At 41.3% G+C, this 19,536-nt stretch overlaps 1 protein-coding gene across 1 annotated transcript in view; it reads right to left on the bottom strand.

The window, feature by feature from the left end:
- The window catches only part of LOC139312952 (vomeronasal type-2 receptor 26-like), a gene marked incomplete at its 3' end in the record, with an annotated part of 53,912 nt that overhangs the window by 12,174 nt on the left and 22,202 nt on the right, over positions 1 to 19,536 (bottom strand). The window contains exons 2-3 of the mRNA XM_070938190.1: positions 16,994 to 17,285; positions 15,806 to 15,863 (exon numbers count right to left, since the gene is read on the bottom strand). Of these exons, the coding sequence (XP_070794291.1) occupies positions 15,806 to 15,863; positions 16,994 to 17,285 (350 nt within the window). The remainder of the gene's footprint in view (positions 1 to 15,805; positions 15,864 to 16,993; positions 17,286 to 19,536) is intronic.

The following is a 19,536-nucleotide window of genomic DNA, read 5'->3' as shown; positions in this document are numbered from 1 at the left end:
TTAGGGTTTGAAAGAACCTGAAGAATTTGATTCTATTTTTCTTTTTGATTTTCCTGCTCTTTTTTTATTTTTATTTTTTCTTTTTTTTGGGACGTCATCTTGGTTGAACACTTAAAAAAATGAGCAGAAAAGCAGCAACAGTTGGAGCTGCTGCGATCACATCATCCTCATCACCATCTGGAGGACAAAGATCTATCCATGCAATGTTGCAACAAGAGAAGGAGAAGGAGAAAGAGAAAGAGAAGGAGAAGGAGAAGGAGAAAGAGAAAGAGAAAGAGAAAGAGAAAGAGAAAGAGAAAGAGCCATCATTACAAATGATTTTCCAAACAGTTTTAAGAATGGAACAACAACTACTTAAGACAGATGAGAAAGTTCAAAGAATGGAACAAAAATTACTTAAGACAGATGAAAAAGTGGTCAGCATCCAGCAAATGATGTCAAAATATGAAGAAAGAATGTTAAATTTAGAAAAGAAAGATGAACAAAAGAAGGAAAAAATAAAAGAAATAGAGAATAGATTGGGAGAGGTTGAACAAGAAACAAGTGGTTTTATCGGATGGGAAATGGACAAAGCAGAATTTTATTTAAGATTTCAAAATGTGGAGGAAGAGAAAGGAGAAAATTTGGCAGATATTATGATTGGGATGCTGGTTGAGCCATTAGAAATCACTAAAGAGAAGATGATGGATGGGATTGATGAAATTTATCAAGTTTATACTAGATATGCTACGCGTAATAAACTGCCAAGAGAAGTACACATAAGATTTACTAAGAAATCGATTAAAGCACAAATACTTCAGGCAGATAGAGAAAAAACCTTGAAATACAAGGAGAAAGAAATGGCTGTCTTGAGACAAATACCAAGAAAGATTAGAGAGTTGAGAAGAGAATACAAATTTTTGACAAAAATCCTGATTCAAAAAGGAATTAATTACAGATGGCTGGTTCCAGAAGGGTTAACTCTTATTTGGCAGCTCCAAAGATATAGTGTTGTGACCCCGACTCCCAAGCCTGTCCGAACAGAGGGAGAGGACTCAGAAGGTGATAGGGAGATCTGATAAAGCCTCCCTCTCCAGGACCCTCCTCTCTGGCAATGCCTCAGGTTCCATCCGAAGGCCAAGAGGAACAGCCTGGGATATGCCAGGAGGAAAGCATATCGGAACAACAACAGATGGGGAGCAAGGATGAGGAATCCTGGCTTGATCCCAGGAAGCGTCGGAGGGAGAAGCGTGCGCAGCAACGAAAGAGGCGTGGGGGGGGCAGAGATTGAGCTGCGTCACTGAACCACACCCCACAAGGAATAAAAGTGGGTGTGATTGCTCTTCAGGCTTTGTGATGGTCAAAGTTAAAAACCTGAGAGTCACATCACGTTACCTGAAATCTGGATTGGACCTTGGCCAATTCTTGCTTCATGGATTACTTTTTGCTACTGAACTGGACTAAGGAGAAATTCTCTCTCTTGCTGACTGTGAGTGAAAACTGACTTGGCAGGCATTTCGCAGTTTACTGCCAAAACTCTTATCTGCAAGGGTTTCTAGTCTGATTGCTTAATAAAATCTTGGCAAGCGTGCCCAGTTGTGTGTTTGCCTGTGTGGGGAAGGGGACAGAACATATAGGTTGAATACAATTGACAAAGCAAGAGCTTTTTATGAGGAGTTTCTTAAGGAAAAAGAAGTAGTAATGGAAGTTGAAACACAAGATACAGTAGTTCCAATTAAATTCACAGAAGAAGAACTGGCAATGCTTGAATCAACAGAGGGTGCCGTCGGCGGGGTGTGTGTGTGGAAAATAAGGAACAACATGAAGTAAGATCAACTAGAGCAACAAAACCCACATACAAAGTATGAACATGGAAGAAAGGAAATTAATTTCAATAAATGTAAATGGACTAAATTTGGTCATTAAAAGAAGGAAAGTATTTCATAAATTAGAGAAATTAAAATGTGATATAATTTGTCTACAAGAAGTGTACATTAAAAAATGGCATGAATAATTACTGATACAACCAAAACTTGGAAGAACTTTTCTATCATTATCACAAAGCAAAAAGAGAGGAGTTGTTTTATATATATATATATATATATATATATATTTAATTTGATTTATATGCCGCCCTTCTCCGGAGACTCAGGGCGGCTTACAATGCGTTAAGCAATAGCCTTCATTCTTTTGTATATTTTATACAAAGTCAGCTTATTGCCCCCACAAACTGGGTCCTCATTTCACCTACCTTAGAAAGGATGGAAGGCTGAGTCAACCTTGAGCCTTGGAGAGATTCGAACCAGCAGAAATTGCAGGCAGCTGTGTTAATAACAGGGTGCACTAAACCCTTGTACTATCAAGGCTCTATTAAAAATGCAATACTGGCGGAGCAAAAATATGCAGATGACGAAGGCAGAACTTTGATGGTGGAAATAATTGATAATAATATGAAAATTCTTTTAGTAGCAATTTATGCTCCAAATGTTAATCAAAGAGACTTCTATAGAAAACTATAGAATAAAATAATCGAAATGGAATATGATAATATAAGTATGATGGGAGATTTCAATGGAATTGTTGATGAAAACTTTTGTTGATGAAAAACAGCTTTTATTCTAATAGACACTCATCTTGGTCCAGATTAGATATGATATGGACAACAATGGACTTGATGTTGAATATAGAATATGTGGAAATAAAACCTAATTTATGGGCAGATCATAATCCGATGACAGCTACATGGAAAGGGTGGAAAAGAGGATCCAGGTGGACTTTAAATAATACAATACTAAAAGAGAAAGATTTTGTACAGAAAATGGAAAGAGAGTTGGATTTTTTCTTCAAGGAAAATAAGAAAGAAGAAACATTGGCACAAAATCATTGGGATACAATGAAAGCCTATGCCAGAGGTCTAATTACAGATTATACAAGGAAAAGAAATGTAAAGAAAAGACAAAACTTCAAAATATTGACAGATGACTATAAAAGATTTGAAAAGGAACTCCAGAAAGGCCCATATAAGAAAGATATTAAAATTAAAATGGACATAATAAAGCATAACATGGACCTACTGGAGAAAGAAGACTTAGCCCAAAAAAATAAGAAATGCAAAACAGAATTATTTTGAAAATGTGAACAAGCCAGGAAGATGGCTAGCATATAAATTGAAAAAAGAAAGAGAATCAAGAAAAATAACTCAACTAGTTGACGATCAAGGGCAAAATAAATTTGGAAATAAAGAGATGGGGAAAATAATACAAGAATATTATAGACAACTCTATAAAAGAGAAACAATAGAAGAGGAAAAAGTGGCAAGATATTTACAAGAAGCAAAACTACCGTAGATTTCCAAAGATATTGAGGAAATGTTGGAAGGAAATATAACAATGATGGAATTAACAAAAGCAATTAAGAAGCAAAAGAATGGGAAGGCACTAGGACCAGATGGCTTACCGGTTGAAGACTATACGGCATTACAAGAACCTTTGGCTCTCCCACTATTAGAGGTCATGAATGAAGTGATGACAAAGAAGGAAATACCCAGTTCATGGACTGAGGGGTATATTATGCTGATTCACAAAGAAGACACAGACCCGCAACAAATTAAAAACTACAGACCTATATCCTTGCTAAATTCAGACTATAAAATTTTTGCTTCAATATTGGCAGAAAGACTAAAGAGATACTTGAACAATTTTATACATATAGATCAGAATGGATTCCTCCCAAAAAGACAAATTAGAGATAATATAAGAATAATTTTAGATACACTAGAATACTATGAAGCCCACCCCGAAAAACAGATGGCCTTGATATTCTTAGATGCTCAAAAAGCTTTTGATAATGTAAATTGGCGATTTATGATGCTTCAAATGGAGGAGATGGGTTTTGGCAGGAAATTTATTCAGGCTATTGAAGCTATATACAATCAGACTGCAAAAGTAATGATTAATGGAGAAATGACTGATGCTATTGAGATTGAAAAAGGTACTAGACAAGGATGCCCATTATCACCACTTTTGTTTATATTGATGTTGGAAGTCTTAAATAGAAATATCAGAGAGGAAAAAGAGATAAAAGGCATGAAAATTCGAAAAGAAGAATACAAATTGCAAGCCTTTGCTGATGACCTGGTCTTTATAATAGAAGAACCATTAAAAACAATAAATAAACTGATAAAAACTATAGGTGAATTTGGGAAAGTAGCAGGTTTGAAAATTAATAATGATAAAATGAAGATAATGACTAAAAATATGTTGAAAAAGCAAAAAGAAGAACTGATGGAGATATCAAAGATGCAGGTCACAAACAAGGTAAAATATTTGGGGATACATTTGACAGCAAGATGCAGTGCACTTAAAGAAAATAATTATAATAAGCTTAAACAACAGATAGGGCAAGATTTGGTGAAATGGGAAAACCTGCAACTATCACTGATTGGCAGGATCTCAACCATTAAGATGAATATTCTACCTAGAATTTTGTACTTATTTCAGATAATTCCAATTAAGTTGGGGAAGGAATTTTTTGAGGATTTGAATAAAATGATATTTAAATATATTTGGCAGGGGAAAATTAAAGCAAGAACTAGAAGATCAGGGATATAAGATGGATTGGTTTTCATATATGCAAATACGTTCAAGATATGAAGAAGATCTCAAACAAGAAGGTTTTTATAATGTCTTGACTAATTTAGATAAGATCTTGATGGGCGCTGACGACTATATAATTAAAAAATTATATGGATTTTTGTTAGAGATGAAATTGGAAGAAGAACAAGTGAAAGATTCAATGATAGCATGGGGGGAAAATTTTGGTCATGGTATTGATTTAGAGAATTGGCAAAAATTGTGGTCATATAATGATAAGATGACAATGTCTACAGCATATAAGGAGAATTTGTATAAGATGTTTTACAGGTGGCATTTACCCCTGGTGAGGATAGCTAGAATGTTCAAGAATAAATTGGAGAAATGTTGGAAGTGTCACCAGATGCCAGGATCATATTACCATATGTGGTGGACATGCGGAGAAGCAAAGAGATATTGGACTAAGATACACACGTGGCTGGAAAAAATGATAAAGAAACATATTGATTTTAAACCAGAGATATTTTTATTAGGGATCTTACCAGAGACATATAATAGAGAACTGCAATATTTAATTGTGAATGTTTTAACAGCAGCTAGAATTATGTTTGCAAAAAATTGGAAAGGAGAGAAAATACCCACTGATGAAGAAATTATTAAGAAACTGATGGAGTATGCTGAAATGAGTAAATTGAGATTTGAAATAAGAGAACAGGAAGATAATCACTATTATTTGATATGGGACTTGTTTTTGTTTTTTTTTTTATTTGATTTATATGCCGCCCTTCTCCGGAGACTCAGGGCGGCTTACAATGCGTTAAGCAATAGCCTTCATACTTTTGTATATTTATACAAGTCAGCTTATTGCCCCCACAAACTGGGTCCTCATTTCACCTACCTTAGAAAGGATGGAAGGCTGAGTCAACCTTGAGCCTTGGAGAGATTCGAACCAGCAGTAAATTGCAGGCAGCTGTGTTAATAACAGGGTGCGTAGACCACTGTACTATCAAGGCTCTTCTATCGTTGGATAGATAATAAAACATGGAAATGAAATATGATATATGAAGCGAAATTAAGATAAGATGTATAAAATTTGTGGGGTTTTTTGGGGGAAAAGAAGCATGTCTCATATATTGATATTTTATTTATTTATTTATTTATTTTTCATATTTGTATACCGCCCTACTCCTGAAGGACTCAGAGTGGTGAACATCCAAAAATAAAATACAAAGACATACAAAAGTTAAAAAACTATTAAAAAAAAACAGATTAAATAATTTAGGCTCAAAGATTAAAACATCCAATTTATCTAAAGAGATTTAAAACCCAATTTAAAAGCCAATTTAAAAGCCAATTTAAAAGGGAGAGTTAGACCAGAGCAGCCTGTTGGAATAAAAACATTTTTAGGGCGCGGCGGAAGATGCATAAGTCTTGGATCCTCCGTATCTCCGGGGGGGAGCTCATTCCAGATGGCAGGTGCCCCCACAGAGAAGGCTCTCCCCCTGGGGGCCGCCAGTCGACATTGTTTGGCCGACGGCACCCTGAGGAGCCCCTCTCTATGGGAGCAAACTGGTCGGTGAGAGGCTAATGGTGGCAGGAGGCGGTCTCGTAAGTACCCTGGTCCTGAGCCATGGAGCGCTCTAAAGGTAGTAACCAAAACCTTGAAGCGCACCCAGAAGACCACTGGGAGCCAGTGCAGCTCGCGTAGGAGGGGGGGTCACATGAGAGCGTCACATCGCTCCCGTCACCACCCGCGCGGCCGCATTCTGGACCAGTTGGAGCCTCCGGGTGCTCCTCAAGGGGAGCCCCATGTAGAGAGCATTACAATAATCCAGGCGTGAGGTGACAAGGGCATGAGTGACCGTGCGTAACGAGTCCCGATCCAGAAAGGGAAGCAACTGGCGAATCAGCGAACCTGATAAAAAGTCCTCTTGGCCACGGCCGCCATATGCTCTTCTAAAGACAGCCGCGAGTCCAGGAGGATGCCCAAGTTGCGAACCCCATCTGTGGGGGCCAACGACTCGCCCCCAATAGTCAGAGATGGCGCCAACTGACTATATCGGGATGTCGGAAACCACATTTTGAAGATCTTGTGAGCACAAAAGGATGCTAACTGACCAATACACTGTCTGTGATTGTTTGAAAGGATGATGCTTTTATGTTGTTTTTGTTTTTGTTTGAAAATAAAAAAAATATTTACAAAAAAATATAATAATAATTAAATTAAAAAGAATAGAATGTGAAATGCCCTCCTTGAAATAATGAACACATCTTTAATAAACAGTTTTCCATCCACATCAGGCACTGGACAACACAAGGATACTTTGAAGGCATGATAAATAAAAGACTGGGTGAGCGTGGCTAACCACAGTTAAATTCTAACCAGTTGCAGCATCTGATAAGTAATTTTGAATGGAGAAATACCTCCTTTATGCCATCATCTTTTAGAAATTATCACACTCTAAACACATCTCAAAGACAAATCTAAATGAAACCGATCCTTGCATTAGTTAGAAATTCTTGTTTCTTACTATATTTTCTCTACAATTCAGATCAGGCCTCAGCAGAATAATGTAGCATTTGGGGAAAAAGATACAAGCCAAGAGAGCAGCTCCAGAGGCCAAAATGGAGAAGATCTCCACAGCCACCATGGACTTCCCTTTGGTGCTCAAGTAGGTGGGGAGGAAGGAGATCCAAACACTGCAAAAGACCAGCATGCTAAAAGTAATGAACTTGGCTTCGTTGAAACTATCAGGCAATTTCCTAGCTAGAAATGCCACTGTGAAACTGACAAGGGCCAAAAGTCCTAGGTAAGAAAGGACACCATAAAACATTACAGTTGAGCCTTGCTTACATTCCAAGATGGTCTCTCCAAACAAGGAGTGGAAGTCCAAATTTAGAAATGGAGGAGAGGTTCCCAGCCAGGTGGCACAAAGGACTGCTTGGATCAGGGGACAGGCTATGACAATGGACTTGGTCAGTGGTTTTCCTAAGAGTTTCCTTTTCTTGTTCCCTGGCTTGGTGGCCATGAAGGCCAAAACCACCATGACAGTTTTTGCCAACACAGCAGAAACTGCCAGGGAAAAGAGAATGGCAAAGGCAGATTGTTGGAAGAGACAGGTGATCTTCCCTGGTTGACCAATGAAGAGGAAGGAGCAGAGGAAGCAGAGCAGGAGGGAGACCAGGAGGATGTAGGTGAGATCTTGGTTGTTGGCCTTGGCAATTGGTGTGTCGTGATATTTGTAGAAAACCATTAGGACTGCAGAAGTGATTAGAGAGAGGAAAAAAGCAAGAAAAACTAAAATGTATCCCAGGGTGTCTTGATAGGCAAGGAAGTGGATCTTCTTGGCAATGCAGTGGTCCTTTTCCTTGTTGGGAAATTGGTCTTCTGGGCAGGGGTCACAGTGAGCTGCATCTGCAATCAAAAGTCTTTGTCTAAGGATTTCTTGAGCAACTACCATACACATTTTCCCTCCCGCATAAATGAAATGTATCTTGCCTTTCTGCTGCTGACCTACTTACAAAGGGAGTAATGAAATAATCCCCTGTGCTATTTATGGGACATCAAAAAGATAATCCTGGGGATAGATTAGCCAGAAACAAGGTTTTGTTCACTTCCAGCTATCCTTTCACTATGCACTACTCCAAGATGCCACTTACAAACCTCTAAACACAGACCCCACCACCTACCTGGAAAAAACCACCAAATCCAAAATAAAAGCCTCTCCCATCAGTGAAGAGATCCAGTCAAGAATCATCCCCAGAGAGAAATCATCCAGATGCCCCAAGCTCTATGGCCTCCCCAAGGTACACAAAGAAGGAACACCACTCAGACCCATAGTCAGCTCCATAGGCTCACCTCTGCAGAATCTTGCCAAATTTCTTGCCAAACAACTTCAGCCCTGCGCAGAATCCATCACCTCACACGTACAAAACTCATTCCACTTCATAGAAACAATAAAGAAACAAAACCTACAATCCAGCGACCTACTCGTGAGCTTCGATGTCATATCCCTCTTTACCCAAGTACCTATTAAAGAAGCCTTGACAGCTATCTAAAACAAATACAACCCCCCCTAGCACATCCTAGATCTGACCAACTGCTGCCTAACCAACACATACCTCATCCACAATGGACAAAGATACAAACAGATAGAAGGAGCACCTATGGGATCACCTCTCTCACCCGTCATAGCAAACCTATACATGGAACACTTTGAAACCAACGCTTTAGATAAATCTAAACTGATCCGTTTGGGGGTACACTGGTATAATTTTAAATCGTTTTTTAATTGGGTTACTGATTTTAATCTGATATTGTATTGTGATTTGTATTGAAGTTGTCATTTTGTAAGCCGCCTTGAGTCCCTAGGGAGAAAGGCGGCATATAAATCGCAATAAATAAATAAATAAATAAATAAATAAATCTAAACCCAAACCCAAACTCTGTCTTAGATATGTAGATGACACTTTCGTAATTTGGTCACATGGAAAGGAAAAACTGGACAACTTCCTCACACACCTCACACATCTCAACAGCCTACACCCCAAAATACAATTTACTATGGAAATAGAAGCTAACAACCAACTCCCCTTTCTGGACGTCCTAATCTAGAAAAAACCAAACAGCTCAGGACACACCATCTACCGGAAAAAGAAACACACACCAATCGCTACTTAAACCCACAATCACATCACCACCCTGCACAGATCAACTCCGTAGCCAAGACTCTCATCTCCAGAACCAAACGCCTAGCCGACAAAGACCACCAGAAAACTGAATTACACACTCTCACAAACGTATTAATCTCTAACGGATTCCAAAGAAACACAATTACCAACCTAATCCAAAGGGAGACACCTCCCAAGAACCGAGACACAAAACAGGACAATGGCATTGCTCTCCTCCCTTACATCAAAGGCACCACAGATAAAATCAGCAAAATTCTCCACAAACACAATATCAAGACAGCCTTCTGCACTGACCAAAAAATAGCCAACATCATAAGAAACACCAAAGACAAGATCCAGCTAGAAAACCAAGGAGTCTATGAAATACCATGCAAAATCTGCCCAGCCACATACATTGGACAAACTAATAGGAGAATAAATGCACGCATTGCAGAACACAAGAACATAATCAGAGAAGAAGAAAAAACTTCCTCCCTTTTCCAGCACCTTAAAACAACAGGGCACGAAATTGACTTTGAAGGAACCAAATTAATCTCCAAGACTGAACACTTCAACAAGAGAATAATCATGGAAGCCATTGAAATAGAGAAACACCCCCATAACATGAATAAACACAATGATACCTCCCGCCTACCAGACATCTCGAAACTAGCCCTAGTCAACAGAAGAGTCCCAGCCATGAAGATTAACACAGGACCCAAGATAACACATGACACCACCATCAATCATCCTCACCAGATTCAAACCCAAAACCATCCCATAGACGAAATACAACCACCATCCAGAAGCCAGACCACAGCGGCATCACCAGCTGCTGTACCCCCCCCCCTCTGATCCCCACACAAAGCAAACTGACATATGCCATGAACACATGGCAAGACCTCAAACTCAGAGCCAAACCAAAGCCCGGGATGTGGCATGACAGCCCTCTGCTCAGGACATTACATCAAAAAACTCAGGATATCACAACACTAGAACTCAGGATGTTAACACACAGCCCATTACCCAGGTCGTTACAACACAAAAGACTAATGGGCACACTTCAAGGACCTCACCCACACAGGATGTTACGAAACAGCCGACTAATCTGCAAACATCAACTCCATCAACTAATCAAGATGTAACAATACAGGCAACCAACCCGCTCACAGCAACAAATGAAGTGTTGGAAGAGATGCCTAGAGGGCCATTGGAGGTCTTCCCATTCCAAGTCTGACCAAACACAGTTAAGAACCCATATTAGGTCTTATCTTGTGGCGATGGAAGCGGCGAAATGCAACTATTTCACTGCTCTCATTGCATCTGCAGAAAATCGCCCAGCAGCCTTGTTCCGAGTGACCCGCTCCCTTCTCCATCAGGGAGTGAGGGAGGACCCCTTGCAAGGCAGTGCTGAGGATTTTGCACAATTTCTGCAAGACAAAATCGCTCAGATTCGGACGGGGTTGGACTCTGACTGAGCGGGATCTGACAAAGGGATGGGAGCTGATCTTGGAAGTGACATTTGGGTTGACTTTGATCCTGTTTCTATGGAGGAAGTGGACAGGATTGTGGGTAGACTGGGGGCCTCCACATTTTACTGGACCCTTGTCCCTCCTGGCTTGTTGCGGCAACCAGGGAGGTGACTGGAGACTGGATCCGGGCAATTATCAATGCTTCATTGAGAGATGGGGTCTTCCCTGCCTTACTTAAGGAGGCGGTGGTTTGTCCCCTCCTCAAGAAGCCAGCCCTGGATCCGGCCTCCTTGAACAACTTTCTTCCTGTCTCCAACCTTCGCTTTATAGCGAAGGTTGTTGAGTCTGTGGTGGCGAACCAGCTTCCGCAATTCCTGGAGGAGACTGATTATCTAGACCCATACCAATCAGGCTTCAGGCATGGACACAGCACGGAAATGGCATTGGTCGCCCGGGTGAACAATCTCTGACGGGCCAGGGATGGGGGTTATTCCTCCATCCTGGTGCTACTTGACCTCTCAGCGGCTTTTGATACCATCAACCATGGTATTTTACTGTGACGGCTTGGAGGGCTGGGGGTGGGGTGCACTGTTCTACAGTGGTTCTCCTCCTACCTCTCGGGCCATACGCAGTTTGTTTGGGTGGGGGCCAGAGATCCTCCCCGAGGCCCCTCACTTGTGGGGTGCCAGAGGGGTCGGTTCTCCCCCCCTGCTCTTTAACATCTATATGAAGCCGCTGGGTGAGATTATTCGGGGTTTTGGGGTGCGGTATCATTAGTACGCTGATGATACCCAACTTTACATCTCCACCCCAGACCAACCTAGGGATGCCCTTTCCATGATGTCTAAGTGCCTGGAGGTGGTATGGGTCTGGATGGGTAGGAACAGGCTCAGACTCAACCCCTCCAAGAGAGAGTGGCTGTGGATACCGGAGTCCCATGATCTAGCTTCCCCATCACTGTCGATGGGAGGGGAGTGTCTTGCTCCCTTGGATAGGGTTCGTAATCTTGGCATCCTCCTTGATTCACGGCTGTCTTTAATGGACCATCTAACGGCCGTGACAAGGGGGGCATTTGCACAGGTTCGGCTGGTGCGCCAGTTACGCCCTTTTCTAGACAGGGACGCCCTCCGTACGATCACTCATGCTATCATTATCTCTCGGTTGGATAACTGCAATGCCCTCTACATGGGGCTGCCCTTGGGGTATACACGGAGGCTCCAACTGGTTCAGAATGCGGCCGCGGGAGTAGTTACGGGTGCGTCCCACTACTCCCATATAACACCGCTATTGTGTGAGCTGCACTGGTTACCAGTGGTCCTCCGTATCCGTTTCAAGGTGCTGGTACTCACCTATAAAGCCCTTCATGGCACGGGCCCGGAGTATTTGCAGGATCACCTTCTACCGGCCTCCCACCGCCCAGTGCGCTCACATAGGGCTGCCCTCCTCTGGGTCCCCTCAGCTAGACAGTGTCAGCTGGTGGTCCCCAGGATGAGGGCATTCTCTGTGGCCGCACTGACCCTCTGGAATGGGTTACCCACCGAGCTCCGGACGGCCCCCACCTCCGCACCTTCCGCGCCGACCTAAAGACATGCCTCTTCCACCAAATTCCCTGATCTGCCGCGGATTTTAACTTGGGGATTTGGGGATTTTAAATTGGTTTTAATATTATTTAATTTTCACTTATTGTCGGATTGCTCTATTGTTGTGAGCCTACCGAGTCCTATGGGAGAAGGGCGGCATATAAATCTGACTAAAAAAAAAAATCAAAAATGACACAATAACAAAAATATATTGATTTAAAGAATGTCTTCCTTGATACCTGAAGGTTCAGATTTGAAGTATGGTCTACCGTCTCATTAGAAATGCTCCCTTCTTGACAAGCATCATACTGGTAGCAGCAAACCGGTTTGCCCTCTGGAACTCTTTTCCTCTCTCCTGCATGGCATAGATTAGCCAGAGACAAGGATTTATTCAGTTCCAGCTATCCATTCACTGTGCACCTCCATGAGTAATGTGGCTTTTAATCTGAGATTCCTGCCTATTTTTTCCACCATTTTTAAATGGAACACAAAGAACACTGATAGATTTGTTCTCCAGAAATGCTGCTGTTTTGTTTCTGTGTACATTATCCCTGCCTCAACCTCTCTGCTTTGTACTTCAAATCTGTTCATTCAGATTTTTTCTGCTCCCTCCTGCTCTATCAAAGAGTCATAGATAGGTGAATGTCCTCTTTCCCTGGCAGGTCTATTTCCTCAGAGGTTGATAGTCCTGATGGAAGGAGCATATTCTAAATAATAAAAATTAAAGCTTTAACCGCATGCCCCACTTCCTCAGGGAAGATTGGAAGGCAGTTTTTCCAATTGGAGGCTAGAGGAACAATGGAAATCCTAGTTGGACATTCATAAATTCTGCCCTAAAGCTATCCTGCATGGAACTGCTGAGGATTGGGGAAAGTGCCTCTGTGGCCGGGGCAGTTTAGATCTGTAAACTTAAAGGTTTTCCTGAGAGATATGATTTCATGTCAATCTCATAAAAAAATGACAACGATAACAAAAAAAAATAATAATGATTTAATGAATGTCTTCTTTGATCCTGGAAAATTAACATTTGAAGTATGGTCTACCTGTCTGATTAGAAAACGTCCCTTCTGGACAAGCATCACACTGGTAGCAGCAAACCTGCTTTCCCTCTGGAACTCTCCTCCTCTCTCCTGCATGGCACCTCTTCATGCCACATCTGGCAATGGGCACCTTCTGAAAGAGAAAAGAGAAATACTTGCAATTACTTAAGGAATGAACCTGCTGCATTCATGCTTTTCCCCATTCCTACTTCTATGTTCAGATTTTTTTCTAAATAAATAGTTTTCCACTGTCTATCAGAAATATGGAACAGCTCCTGAGGGATTCAGGCCAGTGGCAATCCTGAGACAACAATAGGTGCTGGAGATTGGAACTGGGGTTTCATCCTGCAGAGGAAGGCTTGTGACTGAACCAGGGGTGAAATCTAAAATTTGTTACTACCGGTTCTGTGGGTGTGGCTTGGTGCGGGGAGGGTAATGTGACTGGGTGGGCGTGGCCAATTTTTTTTTAACTTTTAAAACCATTTTTTCTACCACCTCTTCGGCTAAGGGATTGTAAAACAATGCTTTCAAAAGGCTCTGACGATCCCAGCTAAGTTCCCTGATCGGCAGAGGCTTTTTTAAAAAAAAATCAGGGAACTCAGCTGGGATCGTCAGAGCATTTAACAGAAAAAAAGGTTTTTTTCTTTTAAATGCCTTTGACGAGCTGCGCAATCATCAGTGGCTTTTTATTTTTACTTTTAAAAGCATTTTTTCGGCCGAAGTTGTAAGAAAAATGCTTTTAAAAGTAAAAAAAAGCCTCTGATGATTGTGCGGCTCAGCTGGGCATGGGGGAGGGGCAGGGGTTTTTGCTACTGGTTCTCCGAACCACCCGCCTCCATTGCTACCGGATCGGGAGATCTGGTCCGAACCGGGAGCATTTCCCCCCTGGACTGAATTACAGCATTTCTAAAAGAAAGAACCATGAAGATATAACTATCAATGGTCCATGGAAATCACTGTTGCTTGCTGTAATTGTATCCTGCATTTCAAATAGATGTTGATCCCAAGCCTAACCTTTTGTGGATTGACATAAATCAAATATGTTACATGCAAAGCAGATTTTTCAGTAAATGACTGCCATGAATTCTGACTCAATTGATTTTTTTTCAAATTAGGAAAATGTTCAGCATCTCAGGAAGAGAATGAATCTTTCCCTGAAGTTACAGCATTTCCTTGCAGCTCACCTTTGTGGCCCAGACGATTCCATCAGAGTTAATGGTGAAATCCTGGCCTGGGGGAGCCTCAGGATTTACTTGCCCAACCTTCATGGGGAGAAAAGATTGATTGGGGAAGAAAACCCAGTTGAGAAGATCATAACGGGCAGATCCCAGTCCATCTTCTGAGAAGAAGATTTCATCTCCAGCACTGTTGTTGAACTGCACATTGCTCAAATAGGGAAGAATCTGAAAGAAAAGAGACCTTCAGAAATTGGAGTTTTGGAGCTAGAGCTACAAATGGAACATCATGGCTTCTATCATCACATAATGGCCATCTTGAGACGATGGGTTTATTTATTTATTTATTTATTTATTTATTTATTTATTTATTTATTTATTTATTTATTTATTTATTTATTTGAGAAGCTAGTTCCATCTCTTGGTGGCGATCTGAAGAATCAGGTGTATTTATCTCTGAAACTAAATGTTTTCTCTTTATCACTGGGCATGATTTCCAACTCCAATTTCACCAAAACACAAGAATTTAGTTCCACAATCTAAATTTAATTTTAGGATTTTCCTCTTGTGATACTTGGCTACATGCACTTTGAAATAGTTCCAAGGTCTTGTTGACTGATAAATGAATGTTTGAAATGAATAAATCATTTCTATCGGAACCATGGAAAATTACACTTGTTTTCTCTGGCTCATTGTCAAAGGCAGCACAATGCAGGAACAAAATGAAGGTTTGATCTACTGGGCCACGTGGAAGGAAGCATCTGACCTGGTTGGTCACTTCACTATTCAGAGAGGTCCAACATTTCAGTCTTTGATGCAGAAAATTTTGATGAATTTCAGACCAGGAACCCTTAGGACCACTTTGAATCTTGCTCTGTGCTGTATATTATCATAGAAAGAGAATCACAGTATTGGAAGGGACATTGGAGGTCTTCTAGTCCAACCCCCTGCTCAAGCAACAGACCCTCTACACTTTTAGACAAGTGGCCATCCTGTCTCTTTTTCAATGACTCCAGCAATGGGCACCCACAACTTCTAAAAGGAAACTATTCCTTAAGAAATGTCCCCTTAGTTCTAGGTTGCTTCTCTCCTTGGTTAGTTTCCATCCATTATTTATCAGAAGCTGTTTTACACAGCCAGCTAAGGAGCACAACAAATGCTAAACTAAAAAAAGGGCAGGGTGTCAGAGGAATTGATATGGGAGTACGCAGACATTTTATCAGTAACTGAAGAAATTCATATGGGAAGCTTCTGATCTAGGTGTCTGTGGACTGAGTCAAAAGCCATTGGAATTACCTGCCATGACTGGACATTTGAGATCCTCTTTCCAAGACTCATCATGGTCAGTCGAACTCTTGATCCATACATTGCATGCAAAGCGTGTGCCAGAGCATAAACAGCATTGTAGATATTGTAACTTTCACCTGTCATGCTCCTTTCGAAAGTGTAATTGGGCAGATTCTGCAGATTCTCCTTTCCTGTACATTGTTTTTCCCCCTTTGGAGGGACCTTTCCTGATTTACGGATCTTGCAGCGAAAGACATTTTCCCACCATTGAGGGAGAAAGACATCTCCTTGAGGGTTCAAGGGGTCTAAAGACAGGAGGAAGTGGCTGAATTCAGAGACATCCCCAGAATGGTCCCTAAAATGCAAGACCCCATGTAAAAGCTTTATCAATTGCAACGTTTCTTCAGTTTCTTTCATGCCAATTTTCCAATGGGAAGTGAAGATGAAAACTTTCCTAAATAATACTTTCATGTATATTTCTAAAATATATACCTCCCCTAGTACAGCACTAGTAACAGTTAAATCTCCAAACATAATAAACACTTCTGCTTTAGACCATGTGAGGAAATTGAGACTTATCTTGTTCCCAGTGACATCAATATTATCCAATTCCAGCATTAGAGTGAACACCAGGCAGATCTCCTTCTCCTGGAGCATTGGCGTCAGAGTTGAGATGAAACGTTCTCCCCTGTCATCTTCAGGGGCAAAAAGCCCAACCCAGTTCCATTGGAAATACAGGAGCAGCTGGACTAAACCCATATACTGAGGAGATTCCTTGGGATCGGAAGAAGGAAGGATAAACTCTTCTCTCTCCCTGGGAGAACTCAAAGCCAACACCGAGCTGGAGAAAAAGAGATTCTTTTTTCAAAGACAAAGTAAAAGTTTTATGCTGAGTTTAGTAGTGACCATTGTGTGATTGATGGCCATCCAGTCAGGCTGACTCACTTTGACTGGCAAACTTCATCTTCTTCCCTTCTTAGGCATTTTTATTGGTTGTCAGAAGACAAGAGAAGAAACCAACAACCTGATACAGAGAATAAATGGCACTCAAATGATGGCTACCCTTTAATAAAGAATAATCTAAAAGTCACAAGCTCATTATATGCCCCCCCCAACAAAAAACTAATTTTAGTTTCATGTTGGCTTCATCTTGATCTCTCTCTCTGCTCCATACTGTATCCAAGAAAGCTCTCTTACCTGTGGGATCTTAAAGATGCTGAAGATGGAGGCCATCAGAATTGAGGATTTGGCACTGAGACCACCAATGATGGAGAGCAGCGTGTCCTGCAGGTGACATTTGTAACCTGGAACCACTTGGCCTTGTGAGGAGAGCATGGAGAGGCTGTTTAAAGAAATATATTTCTCCCTCTGGAAATGGCCATAGATGCTGAAGCCAAGGGTGTTGTTGGGGAGCAGAAGAAAATCCTTATTGACCTCGGAGACAGCAAACATCAATGCAAGGAATTGCTGGTAGTTACTGGTGGTGTATCTGTAGTGAGAAAAACATTGGAGAATATTACAGGAAAGCTTGTGCATGGCTGTATAATTTGCTTTACTGTTTGGGGGGACATTTGAAGGCAGAAACCCCCAAATTTCATTGGGTTTAGGGGTTTTTCTCCAAAGGATTTCCCTTGGCTAAACTTCCCTTGGGTGACTTTGTGAGAAAGGAGAGAAGTCTTTCCATAGATATCATAGACTGTTTTATACTCTCTATCATCTCCGCCATATTCACTTTGTTGCAGTGGCTGTAATCCTTTCCAATTGTTCCCATTTCACCGTAATTATTTAAAGTCTCTCTTGGAGCTGCTTCTTCAGGTGTTGTAAAGATTGCTGAGTATGGAACTACAGTGGGGGTCACCTCAGAGATTTACTGAAGGCCATTATTCATAAGCAATGCTGATTCCAAATCTGAGAGGGATTTTTGTAACTCCTGAACCCTTAAAGAGTGCTAAGCTTTTATTTGAACTTCCAGCAGAAGTTACTGGTCAGATTAATATTATAATTTGACTTCTTCACTAGGCCAGCACAGTTTCCCTCTTCATTTTTCTTGTTTATCATCTTCCTGATGAAGAGATTGAGAATTCCAGCCTATTTTAAAAGCTTGCTAATTTACTGAGAAAGGCACAAAATGTGCAATACACCAGGACAGTGCAGAACACTAGAAGAAGTATTTCTGAAAGGGGTCCCTGAATTTAAAGCAAAGAGAATAATTATCTGCATGTTTCCCTTACAGCTGAAACTTACGCATTGTGGAAAAGAAGATTTAATGTATTAAAGTCAAAGATAGGAGTCTTTATAATGGTTCCAAAGGGCAAATTCCCACCAATAATGAGATCACCAGGCCTGTAGTAGCCTTCCTCTAATGGGATAAAATCCTTGAACATACATATGGTTTGCAGCCTCTTTGCTGTAGTTGGAGCCTGGAGCCAGAAGAGCATCAGTATCAGCAGTAGCATGACTCCTGCCTGGTCAGTCTTATCACCTTCCCTCCTAGAATAGAAATCAAGGTTTATGCAGAAACTGATTTAAAGGTTTCTCCTGAAATCTCACTGGACCTTAGCAGATCAGACACCACCTGTGCCACCTGGATGGCACCAGGACAAATTTATAGCAACCGTGCTTCCTCTTACCTGAGTTTGGGCTGTGACCATGGAGGAAACAAAGGCATGTGAATCTCTTCCAACCCAGGAGTGAGCTCTTTGCAAGGCAGGCTAAGGTGACACGATCTGCCCACCCCATCTGGTGAACTCAGATATTTTTTTAAAGCAGGTTTTATCTTGGAAGATTTTTGTGCCTAGAAATCCACAGGGGATACATGAAGCATGTATCTGTTCTTCTGATAATTGCAGGGAAGAGCCATTGTCCTATCCCCTTAGCAACAGCTTCTCTTCATTCAGCAGAATGGAAAACATTTTTTTTTCACTTGTAATTCACAGAGCACATTGTGTCATGGGGAAACTGTTTAGTTGGCCTATGTGAAAGTGACCCCTGCACACAAGATGGATTTTGGCTTATGCCCTAGTTTGGTCAGATAATAGGAGGACTACTTGGGAATAGTGGCACAAGGCATAAATGGAATTTGAGGAAGAATCTCAGGATATTAACTGCCATTTTTTTGGCAAGACCTGCAAATTTCTGTTGCTGTAGCCTAAGGGTAGCAATTGTCACCTGGGTGTCTCTTTTGGTCTTGGAGTGCTGCTCCCCAAATTGCTAGGTCTGAAATTCTTTTCTTGAAGATTCATTCACAGGGCCAGTTGGGATCAATAATATTGTACAACAACCTCTGTGTCTGAGCCTCTGGAGGGCATTTCACGGTTGATTGTGGGGTTCCTCAGACTTATGATCTTGAACAGAGGTGGGTTTCAGCAGGTTCTGACCAGTTCTGGAGAACTGGTAGCAGAAATTTTGAGAACTGGTAGTAAAAATTCTGACCGATGCCCTAATTAAATCATGAGCCTCAAGCCAAGCTTCAAAAGAAATCCAATTATTTATTAGGAGCTTCATGTCAGCATGATCCAAGTAAAGCCAACTCTGATGTCACTTAATTTGCCTTGGCTCTGACCCTGTTTCCCCCTACCCCCAAAGGTGTGTCATCAGTCACATTCCCAATGAAGCAATTTTGTGGGTTGTAAATGTCACTTCCTCCGGCCACTGTGGGTCCCCCTGGAGATGACCTTGACATTGCCGCTGGAATGTGCTTTATTTTGACTGAAATGTAAGTTCCTCGATGCAGCTGCAAG

This window comes from Pituophis catenifer, unplaced genomic scaffold (genome assembly GCF_029215685.1).
Source record: "Pituophis catenifer annectens isolate HBS135680 unplaced genomic scaffold, rPitCat1.0.hap2 SCAF_1, whole genome shotgun sequence".
Lineage (NCBI taxonomy): Eukaryota > Metazoa > Chordata > Lepidosauria > Squamata > Colubridae > Pituophis > Pituophis catenifer.
The sequence above is the reverse complement of the archived record's forward strand: the minus strand, read 5'-3'. Positions and strand labels throughout refer to the sequence as shown.